General features: G+C 42.9%; 1 protein-coding gene across 1 annotated transcript in view; it reads left to right on the top strand.

Moving 5' to 3' along the window:
- Nucleotides 1–13,541: 13,541 nt before the first annotated feature.
- Nucleotides 13,542–25,947, top strand: part of LOC134600914 (solute carrier family 23 member 2-like) — a 137,619-nt gene continuing 125,213 nt past the window's right edge. Inside the window, exon 1 of the mRNA XM_063445295.1 lies at nucleotides 13,542–13,664. Coding sequence (XP_063301365.1) covers nucleotides 13,614–13,664 — 51 coding nt within the window. The 5' untranslated portion in view covers nucleotides 13,542–13,613. The remainder of the gene's footprint in view (nucleotides 13,665–25,947) is intronic.

Here is a 25,947-nt window from a genome sequence, read left to right as displayed (position 1 = left end):
GTACAACCACGCAACCGCACAGGTCAAGATTGCAGGGACAGGGCCCAAGCCATTCAAACTGGGAAATGGAACCCGGCAGGGATGCCCCTATCCCCACTCCTATTTGTGCTCACATTAGAACCACTTCTGCAAGCCATGCGACAACATCCTCGCATCAAGGGGATACTGGTGGGAGGTCAGGAGTTCCTCGTCTCCGCATATGCGGACGACGTCTTGCTGACCCTTACGACACCTGAGGAGTCCATAGAGGCACTGCAAGAACTTACCCGTTTCTGCGCATTCTCAGGGTAAAAGGCAAATTTAAACAAATCCAGCGCTCTCTCGATGGGCATGTCCGCGGAGGACGCAGCGGCTTTGGGGGACACCTATAACATTCCTATAGTGAGGGACCACCTGATATACCTTGGGGTACACCTGCCAAGGGATCCGAAAAAACTTTACCAACTAAACTACGCTCCACTTATTTGTACCCTAATAAGAGACATGAAAAAATGGCAATATAGACCCATATCTTGGATCGGACGCATACACACAGTGAAAATGAATGTCCTCCCCAGGATCTTATTCCTCTTCCAAGCACTACCAATAAAAATCCTAAAATCCGACCTAGCTCACTTACAAAAAAACCATAGGAAATTTCATATGGCAGAATCGTCGCCATAGAATATCCAGAAATTTCCTATACAGAAATAAGCAAAGGGGGGGACTGGGTCTGCCAAATTTGTACTATTATTATCTAGCGGCGCAACTAGCACAGGTGGCTATGTGGCACGCACCATTGGAAGTGAAGAGATGGGTGGACCTGGAGTCCCTCCTAACCGGAGCGGACCTCCCGCAATACCACATGTGGGTCCCCAGGGAAGATAGGCCCATCCTAAGAACGACGTGCCCAGCTATATTGAAATCTCTGAGAGTCTGGGATGCCTCCGCACCTAAATACAAACTGGCCTCCTTCCCATCCACCACTGACTCCCCTCTTGAGAAACAGAGCATTTCCCCCGGGTATGGCAGCGAGGGATTTCACGAACATAGAAAGGGTGGGAATGCAACGGATTTGTCAAATGTTTGACAAAGGTCAGTTGATCACGTTTGATCAATTACAACAACTAGCGCATCTTACCCCAGCCGATTTTTTCAGGTATATGCAAATTTGAGACTATGTACAACAACCAGTAGTGCAACAGGCCGCTAAAACACCACAGACCTTTTTTGAGAGGGTGTGCATTAAAGAAACCGCACAACGAGGCCTAATATCCAGCCTATACACGCACGTAAGTTCAGAAACAGAGGAATGGAGATCCCTAGCGTACACAGAAGATCTAGGGGAGGTACTAGAGGGAATAGAATGGAGAGAAATCTGGGAAGCTAACAGCTCAGTGTCCATTTGCGTATCCCTTCAAGAACAGGCATATAAAACTATGTTTAGATGGTACACCACACCGACTAAACTGCACTGCATGAAACAAACACCTACTGACACCTGTTGGAGGGGATGCGGTCATAGAGGCACATACATTCACATGTGGTGGGAATGCCCCCAAGCACAATCCTATTGGACAAGGATATACAATATGATTAAAATAATTTTTCATAGAGCGCCCGACTTAAATCCCTGGACATATTTGCTTAGCAGATCTATAGATGATTGGACAAGGAGGGAACAGAAGCTGTTCCATAAGATCACTCTAGCCGCCAGGAGAGCGATAGCGCAGACCTGCCTACAAACACAAATGCCACCGACTCGGAGGGTCTTATCCAACATAAAAGAGGTATATTTAATGGACGACTTAAACGCCCAACTAAAAGGGACCATGACCAACTTCGACAAACTGTGGGAACCTTGGCAGAATAGTGACCTCTCCAACGAAATGACATCCTCCCGACCCCCGTGAAATAGGGACAGTAGCTAATTGAGGACCCCCCAGAGGACTCGGACATACACTACGGAACCCTGCACAATGCCATACTACACGGGACTGACGTACCCCCCCCCCCTTCCTTTCCCGCTAACTCTTTACCTTCTTTCTATTCTATGTTCTGTTACCTTTTTCTCGTTTTCATTTTACCATACCATAATTTTAGCCACAAAGTACTACATAATGTACGACACCACGCGCTACTGCACAGTGAGATAAATAATAATAGCGAAAAGTGCACCGTCCTGGTGGAAACAGAGCCTGCCCTATCGAAGGGGGTAACTACAAGAACAACCTAGTTACATTAGGCACCCCTACCGCACTGTACCAATGGGGAAAGGTTGTCAAAGAGACGAACACACAGGACGGGTGGCATACTACAGTTTAGCATATACTCTGTTAGTATATCTTTTGTTAAGATTAATAAATGGAAAAAAAAACCTTGACGGTTAACTAGACAAGCCTACTACTACTGTTAAGTTGAATATGCTATGAGTTGTCAAATGTTTCACAGTGTTTAAATATGTCGCAAATTTTTAGGCTTTTGCACAAGCCATGTTGCTTATGTTATAAAACTATCCTTGTCAAGATAAAAAGAAAAGAAAAGAAAAAAAAACATGACATTTCATTCTTTGTGTGTTATTAGTTTAATCAGACTGTGATTGTCTATTGTTGTGACTTAGATGATGATCAGATCACATTTTATGACCAATTTGTGCAGAAATCCATATCATTCCAAAGGGTTCACATACTTTTTCTTGCAACTGCATTTCTTTATATATTGTTATTTTTTTTTTGTGCATTTATTTATTTTTCCATTTCACACATTTAGCAGATATTCCCCTCTGTATTCTCATTTTATGTCTCTTTTATATATCTAATATTAGAGATTTGGACTATACCAATTGTGGACATTTATATGTAGTGGATATTTTCCTCTGTATCCACGATGTTATGCCTTTTTCATAAGAGACTTTTACAATATAAAGAAGTTCAGACACATATCCAATAGTCTGTGGATTTTTATCTCTTACGCCCACATTTGTTGGTTCAAATTAAGATTTCGGACATTTGGAAGGCGGATCTGAGGAAGCCGAGTCATCGGCGTAATGCGTCATTGTGCCTCACGTCATTACGTCTGCACGCTTGGTCGGAAGCCCCACCTCCCGGATTAGCTTAGTACACAGTACCCGGTCTTCGGAGTTCCATAGAAGCCGGCAACGGACCCGCTTTCCCGGCAAAACTCTGTGAGGACTAGCTATATACAACAAGAGGTTTTACCTGCCAGCCTGCGTGTTGTTTTAAAGAGAAGCTGAATAAAGTATTTTATTACACCACGGTCGTCTCTCTGGTCACATTGAGGAGCCTTTACAGTTAGAGCAGGCTTTTCTGCTCTACACTTAAGTTTTATTATCTCCCCCCTCCCCTATTTATATAATCATTTGTAATACCCTTTATTTTTTTGTTTATTTTTTTCATGAGATATCCCTGAAGTGATTATTCAGTGCTGATTAGACGCAGTGTTTCCCAACCCAGTCCTCAAGGCACACCTACCAGTCCAGGATTTAAGGATTACCCAGTTTTGTCTAAGGTGTTTTTAGAAAAAAAAGAAAAAACACCTTAGACAAAACTGGGTAATCCTTAAATCCTGGACTGGTAGGTGTGCCTTGAGGACTGGGTTGGGAAACACTGGATTAGAGTATGTATACAGTGTTCTTATTTAGACACTATTTTTAAGCCATATCTTCTACCAAATTTTTTTGCACACTATTGTTTTTGGTTAAACAGTGCACTTTATTGTATTTAAAGTACACTTTAGTGCCAGGAAAAAATACTTGTTTCCTGGCACTATAGTATTAATAGGTCCCCCCCTCCCGCCGGGCTGGATGTAGAGGAAGGGGTTGAACACTTACCTTTCTCCAGCACCGGGCTCCTTCGGTGCTGGAGACTCTCCTCCTCCTTTCCCCGTCATCGGCTGAATGCGCATGCGCGCACGCATTCAGCCAGTCTCATAGGAAAGCATTCTCAATGCTTACCTATGGACGCTGGCGTCTTCTCACTGTGAAAATCACAGTGGAAAGCGCGGAAGCGCCTCTAGCGGCTGTCAATGAGACAGCCACTAGAGGCTGGATTAACCCATTTGTAAACATAGCAGTTTCTCTGAAACTGCTATGTTTACAGCAGAAAGGGTTAATCCTAGGTGGACCTGGCACCCAGACCACTTCATTAAGCTGTAGTGGTCTGGGTGCCTATAGTGGTCCTTTAATTGCACAGTGCACTTTTACAAGTTTTTCAGTGATTCCCTTTGTATTCACCAGGATACCAATATATGTATGCAGTTTATTATTGAGTGAAATCACTATTCACTTTGCAATATTTTAAAGATACAGCACACTTTATTTATATCTTTTTTGATTAGTTATGTGTTTTTTGAGTGTTTCCATTATGAAAGTGGCCCATACAACCGAACCGTACCGCACCATTCATGGTCGTCCTTCAGATGTAGGGCCATAGGAAATGGTACGGTACTGTTCTTGCAGAGCTACTAGCGTCACACTATACAATCCATTGATTGGCGGACAGGAAAACGTCAATGCTCACGACAAATTACACGCTATGCATTTTTTTCTAAACCCCGCATGGCCCCTGGTGGTCCGACTTGCAGTGGAAACGCTCACCTGAATAGGCTGGACCATTCTAAACCTTCCAAACTATACTGACCCGAACCGTTCCGCTCAGTGGAAACGAGGCATAATTTAGTTACTACTATTTATAGGTTACAATTCATCTTAATAAGCTAAACTTGTAATTTTTCATGACAGGTGCCTGCTACGAGTGTGTATGTACATACAGTACATTGTTTGTCCTATAAATATTTCTTTCTGTGCTTATACAAGATATTTTTCCATATTAGGGAAGATATTATGGGTTCAAAAAAAGTTTTCTAATTAGCTGCAACCCTGCAATGAATGAGAGGCACATGGCACATGGCTGCATAATTTACTCACTCAGCAAGTCACATGCTGTATGGAAGGCTGCAACCACCAGTCTGTGATTAAACAGATTTCAACTTAACCCCTGTATATACTATATTTGACCAGACATTCTTTAAATGGGTTAGAATTATTGAATATATAGAAGAGGTGGCAGCAAATCAGTTAGTCTACATACCTTTTTTTTTTCTTTAACTTTTAATTCTGTTAATTTTACTTACGTTTGCCCTATAGCCTTTACTGAAATCTTACCTTACCAGTTGATTTATTCCTTGTTATACCAGTCGGCAATAAAAAAATAAATGTTAAACGGCCTACCTCTGCTGCTTATAAACAGGGACCAGTATCAGGGCAGTCTGACCAATGCTCTGTTATAGGGCTACAATTAATGTTAAGTACAATTTGTGCCTTTTAAATGGCAATTCTGATTTTATAGTAAATATCATTTTGGCATAAATGTCAGATTAATTAAATTTTATCTCAACAAAGAAAAAAAAACTGAATCTCTATATCACACTAGATCTTTAACCCTTTCCCAAACAGTAGTCAGGAATTTGCTAGAGACTCCATTCTTGGACACAATTTCTACAGACTGATGGGCTTTACATGAAAATTACTGCCTTGAATTATGTAAACTGAATCAATTCATTACTCAAAAAGTAATCCCATAGAAATGTCTGTGTTTTAATGAACCAATATCCCTCCTACAATTTATAAAAGCTACTAAAGGACAGCAGTATTCATATGCTGCCAACTGGCATTAAGAATCAATACTACTCCAGGAAAATGCGGTCGATCTGTCAACCCAAATCTCACCCCAGGTTCAGAACCCAAGTTAGTGTGCTTCCAATTTCAGTATAACAGTACTGAATGATGGAATGATAGTTATGTTTTTGTTTCTGCTGATTGTATGGCACTTGCGTAACACTGGATTAAGTCTGCTCTGATCTGTTTCTTACTCCTATACCACTTCTCAGAGTAAGAGTGGCTTCATTGGTTCACAACTAGCATATTTCCTGTTGGCAATATTTTGCTGTCCTATATCTAATCACATACTTCCAAAATCCTTTATTCTAAAGCCAAAGGTTCCAAAGGGTCCTAAAGACCTAGGTTTTATAATCTATTACATAGCTTTAGAATGGATGGAGCTCATTTAGATAAATGCAAACAATGTCATATTTATATTCTAGCTCTATTACTCAAAACACCACACTGTTCTTAGCAGCTGGAACCACCACAGTCAGGGGTGTAACTAAAAATGTTGTTCAGTGAATACTCACAGACTCACTGAATAAACATCAGGACCTTGAGGGAGCACTTGGTAACTTTAAAGTAAAATCTTACTTTTGTTCAAGTTTGTAGCTGCTGGCTCTGCTCCTGATCTGCCTGTTTGCCTGACATCATCACAAGTGTTGTTCTGAGCCAATCACAATGATTTTCCACAGGATTGGCGTTCTGCTATTTCCCACGTTGGTGCCTAAAAACGCAGGGATAGGCTCCCTTAATTACTTACCCGTTCGTGAAATTTACGCTGTTCGTGTACTTCTGCATTCGTGCGGCTAACATCCGACTGCAGAGTACACACGCTTTTGTTTGCTTTCGTTTAAATTACATTTACCGACCGCTCATACTTACCTACGTTCGCCTGTTCTTTCGTATGTTCGTACAGTCGAACACGTACAAACGGCTTTTTTCGTGCAGTTTTTCGTTTGTTTCCACTTAAACAGACTGCAGGTGGTCTTTTATGTTATATTCCTCCCGCACGTTTGTTTAGTCAAACGCGAGAGGTTTAAGTATGTATTTTCAATATAGGTTATGTATGTACCTCATTATGGCATTTTACTGTAACAGAAGCACTCATCCCCTTTTCTCTTTATTTCTTTTTATCAATTATGTGTAGTATATGGTTCTCCCCTACGTATTTGTGGCACTATTTCACCGCCGACTGTCACATTAAATTATGAACACATTTTTCCCAGGGCAATCCTCTTAACCCCTTAAGGACCAAACTTCTGGAATAAAAGGGAATCATGACATGTCACACATGTCATGTGTCCTTAAGGGGTTAAAGAAACAGTTGGCCTCTTTACACTTTTATATTGGTAGGCTAACCCACCATCAAGCCTCTAATTTTTAACCCAGCTGTAACTTAGTCCACCACCCCCCCCCCCTTTTTCCAAGGCTCATTTCCGATCATTAGCTCATTGCAAAATCTCTGTTTCTTAAATAAAACCTTATACTCTGGTTCCTTATACTTAGAATGCATATGTTTTAGGTTCTATTACTCTTCTTCAAACAAATCTTCAGGAAGTGGTATCCAGTATCCCGTTTCACGGTTTACGTTTTTCCTGAGGCCTCATTCAGCCTCCATGGCCTTATGCAGCCCCCCCCTCTCCCCACCTCCCAAAGTGGGTTCTAAAATGTAAACACACCAGGTCTAAGACGCTTCACTAAGATGCCAACAAAAATCTCATAAACCTACTCAACCGTGTTACTATTCTATTAACGTGTCATTTCCTGTTTATCGTTTCTACATATCATTACTTAGACCTGCGCCATTTTCGCAGTTTCGCTACGCAATCATCAACCAACAGGCTACCTGGTCAGCGGCATTTCAGTACCAGGTATTGTTAATCTTACTCAATACGTTTATGTTTCTCATCAAGGCCTAACTTCGCCTTCGTACCATTCAATAAATTCACATTTGGGGAACCCAGAGGCTTGTCTCTAATTATGGACTAATTCAGGCCCCTTAGCTTACACAGGCACTTACGTTACAGTATCTCTGATACACACCTACCCATACGTTCAACATTTTCACACTTGGCATACCAGTGGCACGCCTCAGGGCCACTAGCATCTTTTTACCCTTAGGTTTCTGGACTAATCCCGTTTCCTGCAGAAGCAAATATAGATACATATATTGAAGTCCCCCTGTGCTTTGTCCAAACAAACAGGACTAATACTTAAGGTTAGTATTTACATACGTGCAAATACATCATTCCAAGAGACAAGCCCCATTAGTTTAGAGAACTGGCTTTTAGGGTTAGGTGCTGGCCTTAGCTATCAATGTTAATACCCGGTCCCGCGAGGTCTACACCCCACCTCACACACGGAGGTTCTGCCCCATGACCAAATCATAGTTAGCCACCTCGCTCGCCCTTCCTAGGGCTTCCCAAGTCACGGCCACACGTCTTCAATCTCTTTACAGTCACCGATAGGCCAACACCCTGCCACCACGTGCTCGTGGCCACAAAATCCCCTAGGCCCAAACCATAGGTAGAGCCTCTCTCCGCCACTTGGCACTAGCAGGACCTCACCTGTCACTTGGTTCTAGGTAAACTCTTTGCCTCGGCACTAGCTAGCAGGCCAGTTCTCCGGAGGTCTCACCCCCACCTCCTACTTATCCAAATCATTATTCCTTTTTCAGATGTCACAAGAACCGATCATCAATCTACCGTCAAACAAAATACCAAGCTCGCTAGTCAGGCCGGGGTCTCCGGAGAAATCCCTCACCCCTTCTACCCACCGGTCCCTGAGATACTGGACGATTCCAAAAATCTCAGCGGAGCTCAGACTCAGGGTATCCCCTTTTCTGCCACTACCAGGAATTCCGAACTATACAGGCTTATGACCACACAGGCCAACATCCCCAGGCCCGGCTGTAGTTCACTAAGGCTTCCAGCTCACACTTCGGATTCCACACGAGACACCCTGGTCGCTATACTGGCCAGCCTCCAAACGATCAATCACAGGCTGGCGAAAGTTTAATCGGCTATAGCCACACCAGGTGTCTCGTTGGGCTCGGCAGACCTTCCCCTGGCAGTCTCTGTCATATCCACTCTAGGCCCACTCTGTCCCAGATTCCATAAAAAAGGAAATTTGAGGGTAAAGACGTTAATTTGATGTCACTACTCCTGACCTCCCAAGCAACGCTAGAGACCAAAAGTTATGTACATGAGGACCTTTCAGTAGTCCTAAAAGACAGAGACACACGACTTAACTCTAAGCTTTCTATTGCTCAGTTTGTAATTGCCTTTGGCATTTATTGGGATGTTATCTGCATGGTGTATCCACATAGGAGGGAAGAGCTTGATTCTTACTTACACAAGGTGGTTGACTTGGGTATCAGGTACGGAGAGTCCTCATTTTATGATTTACATAAATCAGTTTCGGCCAAGGCAGCTTTCCATCTGGCACGGTTCAACATCAGAATCGACTGGTGCCAGATGGACACAGAACTGTTCTTCCGTCACTTTGCTGGTTTGAGGCCCCCGTCCAGTGCCGCTCGTAGCTCCTCTTCTCACTTCCCTGACTTGGGCACAAGCAAGACAGACACTTCCACTTCTCACCACTCCCTCACCCAACACACTATTCAGGGAGGCGGGCAGAGACACACGCTGGACAGTCCCATTACATTTCTGGGAATGGCTCGGGTGTGCAGTGACTTTAATGCCGGGGTCTGTAATTTCACGGCATGCAGGGCACTGCACATCTGCTCCATCTGCTTCAGAGCCCACACCAAGTCCACTTGCCCAGCCCGTCTGTCACCTAAGAAACGCCTGACCGAAGTTAACATTGACATCCTGGAATACTATCTTCAGTCACATCCAGCTAGGCATCTGGTGTATTATCTGGTACGGGTTTCGCACCAGGGTTTCACACGGGCCTTATCGCCATCCCCACAGGTACACTCAAATGCCCTAACCTTTTATCCGCTTCCACTGACCCACTTATGGTGGACCAACTTCTGTCCACAGAAATCACTGCTGCTTTCATGATCAGCCCTTTCCTGTCTTCACCTTTCTCATCTTGGCGTACCAATCCCATCGGGGTAGCCACTCACAAATACTCCAACAAAAAAACTTTGATTATAGACCTCTCCGCACCACACTCTTCCTCCACTCCCAGTATCAACTCCCTCATTCCCGCCAAGGAGTTCTCACTACATTACACTAAAATTGATGATGCCATGCAAGCAATCATATTAGCAGGTAGTAAGACTTGGTTGACCAAAACAGATATATCTAATGCCTTTAAACTACTACCTATTCACCCTTCACTATGGCACTTACACGGTGTTAAATGGAAGAACAAGTAATTTTTCACCACCCGACTCACTTTTGGCTCTAGGAGCAGCCCTAAGTTATTCGATATCTTCGCAGAAACCCTCTGCTCGTTGCTCCTAAATATAATCAGGTGTCCCTCAGTCATCCACTATCTAGATGATTTTTTATTGATAGAACCAGGTTCACAGTCACCTCACAGTATACACTCCACCACAGCTCTTTTCACAACACTCGGGGTCCCTTTGTCACCAAGCAAAACACTCGGTCCCTCTACCAGGCTTGTTTTCTTGGGCATAGAATTGGACACCACTACCTTCCATGCAATCTACCACCAGACAAACTGTCCCACATTAGGAACGAGATTGTCCTGTTCCTGCGGAGTGTTACGTGCACTAGGAGGGGTCTCCAGTCCTTATTGTACCCCAAAGCCACCGAATCTGTCTGTTTCGGGCGCCTTTGAGAAAGGCTCAACGACCCCTGAAATTGAAAGATCCACTAAAGCTAAAACTTATAGCCAAACATAGGCTAAAGCTTATTTTAATATGCCCTGTTAATAAAGCACCTGCCTAATATCGTGTAGTTTCTCCTCATCCTGCCAAAACAGCTTTGATGTGTTGAGGAAGACCTGTGAATGTTTCCTGTCACCAAGACATTAGCAGCAATATCTTTTAAGTCTTTCAAGGTGCTAGGTGGGGCCTCCATGGATCAGATTATTTTTTTCCAACACATCCAATAGATGCTCAATCAGATTGAGATCTTAGAAATTTGGAGGCCATGGCAACACTTTGAACACTTTGTCATGTTCCTCAAACCTTACTTGAACATTTTTAGCTGTGTGAAAGCAGCGCTGTCTTTATTATTGTTTGGACCCTGGATTTGCTTTGGCCTCCTGGACCATGCACCCCACTAGATACAAACAGTGACACACAAGCAGATACACAGGGGCACACACTGACACACATGCAGATACATAGAAAAACATACAGAAACAAATGCAGATAGATAGATACACATGCAGACACACACAGACACACAAATATACCGACACATAGATATACATAGGCACACAGAAACACACAGATACACAAAGATACACATATAGACACACAAGTAGATACACATACAGACATACATAGACAAACAGATACACAGATATACAGACAAACAGATACACAGACACACATGCATGCACACAGATAGATACACATACAGACAAACAGATACACAGACACACATACATGTAACTGTTTTAGCCACCCTCGTTTCTTACTTTTTGGGTGCAGGAGGGTGGCTTCCCTGTGGTCCAGTCGGCTTGCTGATGTTGTTGTCAGAGGCTCTCTCAGTCTGCACTCTGCTCTTCTCTGCCTCTCTGTGATAGAAGGGAGGAAGTGACCGGCTGTCACTTCTTCCCAGCGTTGACATCATGAAAAGGACCCTGTCGTGCTATTAAAGGGGTGCAGTTCTGACCAGGTCCATGAGGACACGTTGCCATTGGGTGGCCCCAAATGTATGGGCCACCAGATAGGCTCCCTCTGTGTGAGCGCCCCGGAGCGGCTACCCTATATGCTCCATGTTAAAGATGGCCCTGTGTGGTAAGGTGCATTATCCTGCTGATAGAGGCCACTGAGATGAAGTGGTCTTAATGCCCACTATCAATGCATAAAAAATTATTTTCAATATTTTTTTTCACCATTTTCAAATTTGCAGCTTTCTGTGACAGGCAAGCAGTCTTCACATAAAAAAAATAAAAAATAAATAAAAATTCCTTCAGTTTGCAAATGCATCTATTTTTTCTAGTAATATTAATCATTTGTCTTTAGATTGTAATCAGTGGTAAAAGCATAAAAGAAAGAGAATAAAATCTGAAAGACGAATACAAAATTTGGTACAATATAGAAAAGACAGAACAATTGTCCCTAATGTATAAAGGTGGAAGTAACAATGTTGTAGACAAGAAAATGGGGCATTTTCCCAAAACCAGAGCAAACATGAAAGCAAAAGTGACCATGTATAAATATAACCTCCACTTTCTGTACTCCTTTTAGTCCTGTTCATCTGTTTTAAAAGTCAAACACAAAAGACGTATCTATTGTAGTCAGAAACTGTTGGCTGAAGCTCTAAGTGACCCTGAACAACCCTGGTTCTGATTCCCTGAAATATTGCAAGAGAAATAATGCACTCAGCCATACAATTTTTGACAGTGTCACTTCAAATTTGGAGTTAATCATACAGTATATGGGAGAAGGTATAATGCTGTTAGATAACGGCTAATGCGAAAGCAGGGCTCATACAGCATGGTATGTGGTTTATAAATATAATGTAACGGACCTACGGTAGCCCGACTGGTTACTTACCTCCACTAAACTCTCCTCTCAGCCAAAAATGGAACCTTCATTGAATAGAGCTCTGTTCCCCCAGTTACTAGACGACACATAGTTCTGATTTTATTGTTCCAAATGCAGCCTTTTATGCACAGATCCCCAGCATGGGGTCTCCAATTAATACATACAGATTCCGCCCAGGCACCTCTGTGACTGGGAGATAATTGTGCCAATGCTTGCTAAACTAATCTCCCGGATACAGAGAGCCCAATACATTTAAAACAGAATAATAACATTTCCGAACCCCGACATGTTATACATCCTCAGATAGCTCTTGCTGGAGTGCCCAATCTGGCCAAACAGCATCCTGTTCTGTGGAGGTTTGCAGAAAAACCTTCCCATTGAAATTTTGACCGGCTGGTAGTATGCTTCTAGCCAAAAATTAATTCCAGGCGGTTACGGTAATTTGCTGGTACTTTAACAGGGTCTCTGACCAGTTGAGGAAGGGGGGATACCCCGGGCTCATAAGTAGCGATTGTCCCTTTTGATGTACTGTAACTCCCCTAAAAGAGTGCTCCCATTGGGCATTGGTAAAGGGGTGAAAACCGTGATGAAAGGTAACCAGTTCAAGGTGATACTTGTAGACGAGGCCCAGGGGATACACAGATAAGTTCCACTGACGCGTTCAGGATATTCCGGCTCATGATAGGAGCTGAAAATAGGGTAGAGATAGGCGCTTGCTGGTTCCATGTAGAGGGAAGAAGGAACAGAGAGCCAGGATAGTGTTAAATTAATTTAGTGGGGTTTTGGTGGTATCCGCCACATTTAAGTTTATAAAATACTCTGAATTCATTCAGAGATTTGGTGTCCTAATGTGATACAGAGTAAATATAATAGTTTAGGTTTGGATATTAAATAGGGTTTTGGAAGTCAATATACCTACGAGGGACCATAAGATTTACTGTTAGGCTTGATGCCTCTAATCTATTATTCCCCTAACAACACCCCTATTTCTTGATGCAACTGCTATAGCCTGCAAGAATGTTAATCTGTCTTGAATACACCATTGTAGAAAATAAAAAGAAAACATTTTTCATCAGTGATTCCTTACGATGGCAATTAGTATAAAAGCGGATATGCTTTTAGTAAATTAAACAAGGAAAGTAGTAATTGTGCTCACGTGAGACCCAGCTATTTAACAGACTGATCAACCATAGGAGGGTCCCATTCAAAATTCTCTTATGTAGCGTGAGGCGTGGAGGAACAGCCAGTATTAGATAAGAGGACATAGCAGGCACATCAGCTGATTGGAAAATGAGTGAAATGGGTAAAACTTGCAATGGATTTGAACATACAATGTTTAAGGTAAGTTTTTAAAAGACATTCTATAGCATAGCACATTCTGTATCAAAATAAATGTATTAAGCTGATAAAACAAAAAAAATACCATGCTCGTTTAAATTTTACTGTTCAAATTAGTGAATAGAACTCTAAAGTAGTAATGTGAATTTTATTTTCTTAATACAAACTTTTTAGTTACATTACAAATATTAGGGCAACTTTGATTACAACCTGGAGACATCACTGTATAAAATTTGTAGTAATGTTTATGATATAATGGGTCATATAAGTAAAATGACATTTTGGGCAATATTCCAATAATGGAGCAACCATCAAGAAAATCTAATGGGTGACAAGTTAGAGTGTTATTACTTTGAAGGAAAAATGAGGATATCCGTTTTGAGAATATAACAGTAGTTTTCAAATCTTAATAATTATTCCTTTTATAGACAGGCATGAATTGAAAGGATATCAGTTCATTATGTATAAGACAATTCACTGAACACTGGATTGTGTCCGAGTGTGCAAAATTCTGTGAAAATGCAGGAATTCCAGAATGGCAATTCTCACATTTACTAACAGCAATTCCAGCCAAAACTCAGTTGCTCCGACAAAATTTGTGTCATTTGTTCTGAAGCATTCTGTGTCATGTTTAAAATTAGTACCGTAATTTTCATATCGAAAACCTTGTACCATGTATATGATTTAGGCTATGTACTATTTTTTCAACTCAATCAGGATCCAAATGCATGCAGCAGGATTCATGTTCACAAATGATCTTTCACTTGCTTTTTGCAAGTCAATTATAATTTGAAGTACTATTTTACAGTTGGAAACTAGCAGAAAAATATATTTTTAAAAAACTTGGTGGCTTTCTAGCCAGCCAGCACATTAATTGTTACTATAAGCAGGGCCAGATTAAGAGCCCAGTGGGCCTGGTGCTGACAATTATGATGGGGCCTAATTCAGTGGTGTATCTTGGTTTTGTGCTGCCCTAGGCAGGACAAAACTCAGACACCCCCCCTCCTCCCGCGCGCGCGCGCCACCCCCACCCAACCCTTCCCCCCTGCCCCGCCTTCTAAATACACACACATTCACTGAGAGATACGCATACACTAGCTAACACACACACAGTCAGACACACACAGTCGGACACACACACACACTAACAAACACACACAGTCGGACACACACACTAACAAACACACACAGTCGGACACACACACACTAACAAACACACACAGTCGGACACACACACACACTAACAGACACACACTAACAAACACACACAGTCTGACACACACACTAACAAACACACACAGTCGGACACACACACACACTAACAAACACACACAGTCGGACACACACACTAACAAACACACACAGTCGGACACACACACACTAACAAACACACACAGTCGGACACACACACACACTAACAGACACACACTAACAAACACACACAGTCTGACACACACTAACAAACACACACAGTCGGACACACACACACTAACAGACACACACTGTCGGACACACAGTCAGACACACACACTAACAGACACACACACAAACTAACAGACACACACATACACACTAACACACACACACACTAACAGACACACACACACTATCAGACACACACACACTATCAGACACACACAGTCAGAGACACACACTCACATTAACACATTTTTTTTTTTTTATTTACCCCCCCCCTACCTTTGGGAATGCTGGGGGTGGGGGGGTTCTCCCATTCCCTGGTGGTCCAGTGGCTGCAGGACGGCACTGGCCGGCAGGCTGGGCGGCCGGCGAGGGAGCTCTTCCCCTGAGCTCTCTGCTCAGCTCCCTCGCGCGCCGCCCGCAGAGTGAGGCTGGGAGGCGGAGCCGGAATATGACGTCATATTCCGGCTCCCAGTCTCACTCTGCGGGCGGCGCGCGAGGGAGCTGAGCAGAGAGCTCAGGGGAAGAGCTCCCTCGCCGCCCGCCCGCCCGCCCAGCAACCAGCCCAGCATGTCTGTTAGCCGCAAGGCTAACAAGACATTTGCCTTGGGCATTTGGGGGCGGCGTTTTTTGCCGCCCCCTGGAAAATGCCGCCCAAGGCAAATGCCTTGTTTGCCTCGCGGCTAATACGCCCCTGGCCTAATTACAGAAACGTATCAACCAAAAACACTAAAACAGTCATACCTCTTAAGAGTCATGTATCTGATGGAGTTGGTGTTGGAGGAAAACTCAAAGGATGCAGCTATAAGAAAACATACTCTATGCTAATCTCTTTATCTAATAAACGTTTTCATCTTTCAAGTAAATCCATACCCCATAACAGCAGTGTCCAGGGGCGGGGTAAAAGGGTGCACCACTGACACGGATCACGTAACCAGAACTGCCAAAAGGGGTGAACATGCCCAAAAAGGGGCATGTCTGTCCAAAGAATTTGAAGGCCAGCCTGACATCAGTGTCCCCAATTTGCCCAGTCCCCTAGTCTCCTAGTGTCTGTGTCCCCATTTCTCCCAGTGTCCCCATGTCTCAGTGTGTCCCGTGTCACTAGGATACTAGGGGACACTGAGACACATGGGGACACTGAGATACCTGGGGACACTGAGAGACATGGGGGCACTGGGAGACATGGGGGCACTTGTGAATACAGACATGGGGACACTGGGAGACATGAGGACACAGACATTTGGGGACACTGGGAGAAATGAGGAGACAGACACTAGGGACACAGACATGGGACACATACACTAGGAGACATGGGGACACAGACACTAGGGACACTGGCTGGGAGGCATGGGGCACTTGTGGACATAGACATGGGGACACTGGGAGGCATGGGGACACATCGGGACACTAAGTTCACAGAGACATGGGGACCCAGACACTGGGTGACATGGGGACACTGAGACACTAGGGACACTGGCTGGGAGACATAGGGATACTGGGAGACATGGGGGCACTGAGACACTAGCTGGGAGTCATGGGGACACTGAGAGACATGGGGACATTGAGAGACATGGGGACACAGAGACATGGGGACACAGACACTTGGAGACATGGGACACTTGTGGACATAGACATAGGGACACTGAGACATTTGGGAACACTGGGAGACATGGGGACACTAAGGACATAGAGACATGGGGACACAGACACTGGGAGACATGGGGACACTGGCTGGGAGTCATGGGGACATTGAGAGACATGGTGACACAAAGACATGGGGACACAGATACTGGGAGACTAGAGGACACAGACATTTGGGGAAACTAAGACACTAGGGACACTGAGAGACATAGGGACACAGACACTAGGGACACTGGCTGGGAGGCATGGGGACACAGACACTTGGGGACACTGGGAGACATGGGGCACTTGTGGACATAGACATGGGACACTGGGAGACATGGGGACACTAAGGACACAGAGACATGGGGACACGGACACTGGGAGACATGGGGACACTGAGACATTGACTGGGAGACATAGGGACACTGGGAGACATGGGGACACTGAGACACTGGCTGGGAGTCATGGGGACACTGGGAGACATGGGGACACTGAGAGACATGGGACACTGAGAGACATGTGTCCCCATGTCTCCCTGCTGCCTTTCCCCCCATCCTTCACATACCTGAGCTGTAGTCTGTCTCTGCAGGCTGGGAGCTGCTGTCTGGACTCTCTGTGCTGTGTAGCTGCTCCCCCGTGGATCAGTGAGTAGAGAGAGGCAGGGAGATGCCGTAACTTCCTATCCCTGCCTCTCTCCACACACAGTGACCCCTACTGGCCGGTGCTGGTATTGCAGAGTAATCTCCATTTATACGGAGAAAAATATTTGCATTTGTATTGCTGGTATTACTTCATTACCGTCATGGCCAGGCAGTCTCCAATACCAGCTGTGCCTTAAAAAAACAGTCAGGTGGTAAACCTAATAGTCTCCAAAAAAAAAAGGAAAAAATTGTATTTTTTATTTTTTACAATGGGCCTATTCTATGGGCCTGGGCCTGGAGCTGCAGCTCCATCAGCCCCTATGTTAATCCGGCCATGACTATAAGGGAGATTTTTAACCTCCCTCATGCCTCCCCTGCCATGCCCCTAGTGGGAGCATATCTACTAAACATTGGCTGCTTCCTTGTTGTAAGTAAAAGCTAGGGAGATGGCAGCCATTGCCACCAAATAGCTAAAAAGGCCACATTCCATGCGGATTGGGCCTGTAAAATAATAGGGGTGGGGGTTTAAAATTAAATAATGGGCATGAACAAATCACGGTCCACATCTAGGATTTTTTTAAAGACTTTTTTATGTGGCACCTAACTAGCAAATATGTAATTAACCCTTGCACCCCCTAGGTTTATTTTTTTAATTTTTTTTTTGCCGCTGGCTGCTAATGCTGCCACCAGGTTAATAGTTCAGATTTTTAAAATCGGGGTCTGGATTTCTGCCACCGGAAGCTTAAGATCCGGCTCAAATTCAGGTTTATTTGGAGACTGCTCTGCAAAATACAGAGATTGTTAAATGGTGTGAACAATGTCTGGATTTTGCAGTTCAAATAGTTTTACCCCATCCAATATGGCACCATTCTGACTTTACCGGATAACTCTAATAGTAAGAAAGCAGAATGAAAAAATGGCTCTCTGTTCATAAAATTGGTATATCCATAGCAACATTAATTGTTTATAATATACAAACATTTAATAAATCTTTAAAGTAATCTTTAGCGTGGGATTAAGGGCAGCAATGAGATCATGTATTTTAACATCCCAATGTAAAGGGGAAATACTGTCAGATTACGGTACTTTGAAATAATACTATATATATATATATATATATAATATGGCATTCTAATGGAGAACTGTCACTTGTCTGGAATATATAGCATTGAAGAAAACATTGAAAATCATCCAGAACTTGTGGGGTTTTTGTTTTTGGTTTCTTTCAAATTTATATTAATGATTTAGCGAATGACACCATAATCCTCAGATTTTACTATTAACATAATGTAAAGTCATGATTTTATTAAAGAGGTGGCGGCAGGTATTATGATTTTTTCTTTCTATATTTCCCTCAGCAGCAAAAAAATAAGAAAAATCATATAAAAATTAAAAACTAAATCTGCATAAAAACACTTAGCCAATCCCAATAGAGTATGCTCCATAAAAGGTGAGTCTCCAACTAACCCCTCCTCTTTCTTGAGGGAAAAAAGCTAAGAACAAGACAACAGATCACTGGAAACATCCAAAAATAGAAAATAGTCAACCGAACCAACGTCAATGAAGATGATTCAAGCTTGAAAAAAGAAATATGCTAATATCTTGAGTCCACAACTATCTAAAGAACAATTTCATAACGACAATTAAACAATGCAATAAGATGAACATATCAAATCAAGATAGCACATCAGCGTAAAAATATATCAAGAACAACATTAGAAAAGAAAATATTTTACCTAAAAATAGGCTAAAATACAGGTAGTTTGGCGCTGAGTAATATAGTAGCAACTACCCCCAGTGTCTAAAAAAAAAATCACTCAAAAGACACTACATATATAATACAACCAAGAACAAAGTGAGGGGGTGCAAAACAAAAAATGGTTAATACTTAGAGTTGAGGGACCTCTTGATTATTCTGTGAATGACAGTAAACATCTACACTGCCGGGAAAGTCAGACTCCTCCTCCACAGACGCTTGGACGTCATCTACGTAATTATGTCAGAATGCGGAAGTGAATACAGAATGCCGGGAAAACCAATTTCTGGATTAACAGATTAAAAACGAAAGCCGTAATTGTATTTTCTTACAGTCCTTATTACTGTTTTTATTTTGTATTGTTTCTATTTGGAAGTAAAACATTTTTAACTCATCCATCTGACCATTGATATTTACCTGGGAAAGGTGATCACTGCAATATCGCTCTGATAGCCAGAATAAGATGATTATTCAACTGCTGATACAGCTAGAGCCTGCTTTTATAGGCTCTACAGAGTGTGAGTGACCCCCATTACTATTGTATAATTCATTTTATATACAGTATTATGCTATGTGTATCTGTTTACTGTCATTCACAGCATAATCAAGAGGTCCTACAACTCTAAGTATTAACCATTTGTGTTTTGCACCTCCCTCACTTTGTTCTTGGTTATATCAAGAACAACATCTACATATCGTGAAAAAAAAAAAGTAGAATTGCCTAAATTCATAATTATAAATAGGGAAGGTGGGTGGGAATAATACTAGTCTCCTTGTCTTTAAGAAAATCATGACTTTACATCATGTTAATAGTAAAATCTGGGAATTTTATGAAAAGACTCGGAAGCTTCTATTAGGATTGTTCAAAGCTAAGCAATAACTTTGCTTAGAGAAGTGAGTTGAGAAGTGATGAATGGGTCAAAAATGTAAATCTCGAAAGGTTTATTCAGCCGACTAATCAGCTGGGAAAATCAGTCAGGAAAAATTTGAATCCTTTAAAAAGTCTGCAGATAAAAAGGATGACATCAAATGGAAGAACCATCAAAGCCTTAATGGCCCACTGAATAGCCGATCTATAGAGGTTGATAGTACAATAAGATCTACCAGCTTTAAATAGATTGCTAGGGAAATGTAGGACAGTATTCAGAGGAGCCATTAGTAGACCATGCTCTTCACGTTGCCCATTAGGATCACCTAGTGCCCAGGCATCTGCAAGGACATAGAGTCATTTGTGAAACACCATTGTCCATGGTCCCCAGAAATCAGCCAACTAAAAGACAAAAGGAGTCCCTGATTGTTTAAGTCATGAAACGTCCTGTCCAGATCAAGCAGAAGAGAAGACATGTCCCGTAGCAGTTGAGGAAAATTTATCAACATTTCCAGTAGTTGTGGAAACCACTGTACCCCTGGGAAGACAGAGGTGAGCTGGGACCCATGATATAAGGTTGAACGGAGGAAAGAATAATTCCTTGTCGAAGACCAATCCTGTAAAAATGTGTCAATAGCTATGGCTGCTGGGTCCAGTCACGAGGGAGATAAGCGTTTAGTCAGAAAGCAAAGCAATCAATGTCCAGAGGCCATCCCACAGATGATAGAGTTTCTGAAATATCAATTGATGAAGGTGCCAATCCCCTGAATCTCAGAAATGATTAAAGGGACACTATAGTCACCTGAACAACTACAGCTTAATGTAGTTGTTCAGGTGAGATCTATAGCTCCCTGCAGGCAATCTAATGTAAACACTGTATTTTCAATGTGTTTACATTGATTGATAGGAATACTTCCAGTGGCCGTCACTCAGACGGCCACCAGAGGGATTTCCTATCATGTATGGCCCTATGTATGGCCCTATGTAACATGTAAGGCCATGTACACATCAGACGTATTAAATTACGTCTGACGTGTGCAGGAGAGAGAAGGCACTGTGTGTGCGCCTTCTCTCTCCTGCCTGTCAGCAGAGGAGAGGGGGTGGGCAAAGACTGCGAGCTGAGCTGTCAGTCAGCTCAGCTCGCGGCCACGCACACCGCGCACATGAATGCCGCCCTATGAAGTGTGTGCGCATGTGTGGCAAAGCCGCGCATGCCGCAAGGGAGCAATGACGCTTCCAAATGGAAGCGTCTGATTGCTTCCTGCTCGCGCCCGCCTATTTTGGCATTTTGACGAAATAGGGGGCGCGGCTTCACGAGGCTCCCGGCGCTGGAACCAGGCGAGTAAAAACGGCTGCCTGGAGAGTCCCTTTAAATACTCCAATCTACTGTGGAATTGTCGAGATCCGGAATGCATTCTGCTATAATGGAGATATTGTGTCGAAGGCAATAATGCTAAAAATCTCAAACCATAACCGCTAGGACCTTTGTTTTTATTCCACCTAGATGGTTTATATATTAGACAGATGACACATTTTCCATCTTGAGCAGAATTGAACAGGATATGCCCTTGGGGAAAATACCGCGGATGGCAAAGGAGCCCACTAGTAATTCCAGACAAACGATGTCCTATCGCCACCAGTAGGAGACGGCCAAGATGGGAAGAATGGAGTGCGCTTATACTCCGTGTGTCATGTTTTTTCTTTAACAAATGCCCCCCCAAAAAAGAACCACTCACTTTTTATTTTGAGGTAGTTTCAGCACGGCAAACTAGTGTGGCAGCAAAGCAGAGAGATAAACTGACAGTCCTTGAAAATAGAAGTTTAGGTGATGTGTCCAGGGTTAGTCCATAAGCAATGTCCTTTATCCAGTCTGAGGTCGTTCAATAGAAGATCAAGCATTATTGAAGGAAATTCCAAAAGCAGAGTTAAGGCCAGTCGGAATTAGTTAACCAGGTAATCCAAGATATAGGGGTATGAAGAGGAGATTCAGAAGGCGTCTGGTGATGGAACACACGGTCTCTCTAGGAGTGATCCAAATGATTAGCAAGTAGGTTGATACAATCAGGCAGATTAACACATTAATTGTGCCCTAAGGTATTGGAGATTGGAGTTAAAATAACCAAAGGGGTGTGTACTTCCATGCCGTCTTAAAGGGTCAGTAATAAACGAATACAATTCCTGACACCGTGGCAGGTTAGTGTGTATTGAAGATGTCTTGTTCACTCGATATGAACCACGGGTACTATGGCCGGATAGATGGCTCCTAGCTCTTCCGGCCCCTTTAAAAACTTGGGTGAGAACACATATTTCATAGAACTTTGTTCTTTGGCCAATCTTTTGTGAAGGTCTTACATCAAACTTTTAACTGATTTAGATAAACAACAGGCTTTAAGAAGATTTACCTGCCTCATTGACTGCAGTGTTAACCAGCTTTGGCTCTATTTTCAACAGTATTGCCAAAAGGCATTCTCAACTAGCTGAGTTTGCATTACACAAAAGGAAGACCAACTGTAGCCAGATCTTAGCTACTTCAAAATCAAGTTTATCTGACTGAGCAGAGTAAATAAGCTCACACAGTTTTGTCACAGGGCCCAAAGTGTCCAAGAGCTTATCCTGACAATTTTAGTCAGAAATTGAGAAATCTGGGGATCAACTTCAGGGGTTTGTGCATACCATGTCTGGAACAATAGATCACAGACATTCCACTCAAAGTTTATGGCCGCCTTCTTTAGACAATAGTTTACTCACCCATAATTCCAGATATTGAGTAAAATGCTCACTCTGGGGAAAGGATGGTGTAAATCATCCAGGAAGAACAAAGGTACACCTTGAGGATCCTTGAGATTGACATGCACATTCACATCTGTTGTGTCTGAACTAATGTGGGAACAGGTTTTTCCTATGATTCATTAGAGTCAGTATCACTCTCGCCATGGGAGTCAAAATATGGTTCCTCTGATCCTTCATGCTAACTCAAGTCTGTATCAGAAATATCTGTTTGATTTTGCCTGGCCCGTGGCTCATTTGTGCGGTGGGAGCATGCCATCTGGAACAGCATTGTGCTTGTCAATTGTGACGGGGTTTTCTGTTCCGATGCAAGTAAGGCAATGTGATTTAGCGTTGCATGTGCCTTGTGACTTGAAGGTGCAGACTTACGAGTATTTACAGTGGAAGCATGACTAGTTTGTGGAGTAATGCGCCTGCATAAAAGCATGGGTGATAGATTGCGTTATAGAGGATGACATGACTCCCATGGCCAAAGATAAGGTCTATTTTGATGGAGTTAACCATTGTAGAATCGAATAGTGTCTGAAATTCCTTTGATGCCATAAAGTTTGTGTCATCGCTGGAACTTGTGGGGAAGAACATGTCAAAGGGAAGGAAGGTTCATGGTTAAATGTAAAGTAAGTAGATAATACAGGCAGAACGGATGGCACTGACAGACCAGCACCAGTGACCAAAAAAAATAGTAAGCACCAGCAAGTGGTGATAATTTCACTCCACTCCTGTATTATGATCTTGCCCATTTGCCATGTTGGACTGTGTCCACCTAAAGGAATATTGTCAACTTTAGTATAATGACGCTGTTTTAGTGTATAATTCATGCCCTTTAGTCTCACTTGTCAATTATCTGCCATTTAGGAGTTAAAGCACTTTTGTTTTTGCAGCTCTAGCCACACCACCCCTGACTGTCATTGACACATTTGATTTAAAAAAAAATATATATAAAACCTTCTTTATACCCTCACTATTGCCCCATCCCCGCACAGCTCCTCCCACAACATCTGCCCCTCTCCCCCAACACAGAACCAATCTCTCATTACCCTTTACCCACTAAAGTCCCTATAACCCCTTGCACCCACTACAGTCCATATGACCCCCTGCACCTATTACAGCCCCTATTGACCTATGCCCCCATTAAAGCCTGTTACTTCCCACACCCACTACAGCCTCTATCCCACTGTATCCATTGAAGCCCCTATCATCATATACACTGACTACAGCACTTATTAACCCTTTCACCCACTACAACTAGGGTTAGATTTCTTGTTCAGTCGTCTAACTTGGATTCGATCCTGGGAGGCGCTCACACCACTGCAAGTCTGAGGTAGTCTTGGAAGATTTCAGAAATCAATATTATACACAATAACATACTTCACTTGTATTTCCTGTTACAAGTAATACATTTTGGTTGCTTGGTAGAAAATTATAATTAGCATCATCCATTTCAGGGAATTGAGTGGAATAATAACCAGAACCAGTAATTGTATTTCGATATAGACGTATTATTTTATTTTTATTTATAAAATTGAGGCTTAGTTTTTGCTTCCCTAGAAGTGTTTGTTTTCTGCATAACACATGCCCTGGCACTTTACAGCAGCACTCCCAGTTAATTTATGAATGAAGTTGTTCCAGCAGCAGGAAATTTAGGGGTAGATCATGCCAGTCTTTTAGAAAAAGGTTGTGTGAGGGGCAAATAAGGCCATATAGGGAGTGTACAAAGAGTAGCACAGTATAGGAAGAGAGAAGTTGAGGTGTGCCGGAACCGAGGACGCAGTAGGCCTGTAATAAAGGGCCCACCCATGAGGTGTAATGAAAAGTATAGATAGAGGGAGTGGAGGATGGGAACATGCGAATCGCTAAAGCACGTACGGGATGGAGCGACTGAAGGCCAAGCCTTCGCATTTATCAAACCTTTTGAATGGGTAAGGCAGTGGTTGAGTGACAGGCAACATAGAACTGTAGTCAATGGAGTATATTCAAAGCATGTTCTTATCACCAGTGGGATACCTCAGGGATCTGTACTTCTTTGGAATTTTCCCACGCTGTGTAATTTGACTCATAACAACACTCTGATTGGTTAGTTGAAAGTAACCAATCAGAGCGTTATGAGTCAAATTACACAGCGTGGGGAATTTTCAAAGAACTTTCCTACGCTGTGTAAAATGACAGAGCACTCTGATTGGCTGGATTTCAAGCTAACCAATCAGAGTGCTGTGACAGGTAAATGTAGAGACTTACCTGTCAGTCTCTTCATTTACCCGTCAGAGCACTCTGATTGGATGGCTTAAACCAACCAAGCAGAGTGCTCTAAACCTAATTGCTAGGAGGGGGAAGGCTTATAAAGGGGTTAATTCATTTTTTGGGAGGGGGTGACTAGGGGTTTGGGGACCCCTAGTCACTTAGGGGGTTATATTTTTATTTAGGGCCCCCACCCGCTGCTAAGGGGTGAGGGCCAGGGGGGAGGACAATAGGTGTCCCCCATTATTCTAATTAGGGTCCCCAGGAGTGGGGGCCAGGGACGAGGACAATTGGTCCGAATGTCCGACTTACCTGAAAATTGACATTCGGAACGAAACAAATTGCACATCTAGGGCTGATGTTCCAGGAGGGATAAGCCAAATGGCAAATTATTTAGGTAAACTGGAAAAATAGTCAGAGCTGTCGCAGTTGACATTTAATGTGGATAAGTGCAAGATAATGCATCTTGGACTTAAAAACCCAAGGGCAGAGTACACCTCTGAGGAAAGGGATTTAGGGGTAATTATTTCAGATGACTTAAAGGTAGGCAGACAATGTAATAGAGCAGCAGGAAATGCTATCAGAATGCTTGGTTGTATAGGGAGAGGTATTAGGAGAAGAAAGAGGGAAGTGCTCATGCCATTGTACAGAACACTGGTGAGACTTTACTTGGAGTATTGTATGCAGTACTGGAGACCGTATCTCCAGAAGGATATTGATACTTTAGAGAGAGTTCAGAGAAGGGCTACTAAATTGGTTCAAGGATTGCAGGATAAAACTTACAAGGAAAGGTTAAAGGATCTTAACAAGTATAGCTTGAAGGAAAGACGAGACAGGGGGGAATATGATAGAAACATTTAAATACATAAAGGGAATCAACACAGTAAAGGAGGAGACTATATTTAAAATAAGGAAAACTACCACAACAAGAGGACATAGGCTTAAATTAGAGGGGCA

Source organism: Pelobates fuscus, chromosome 3 (genome assembly GCF_036172605.1).
Source record: "Pelobates fuscus isolate aPelFus1 chromosome 3, aPelFus1.pri, whole genome shotgun sequence".
Taxonomy (NCBI): domain Eukaryota; kingdom Metazoa; phylum Chordata; class Amphibia; order Anura; family Pelobatidae; genus Pelobates; species Pelobates fuscus.
This window is presented reverse-complemented; position numbering and strand designations above follow the sequence as displayed.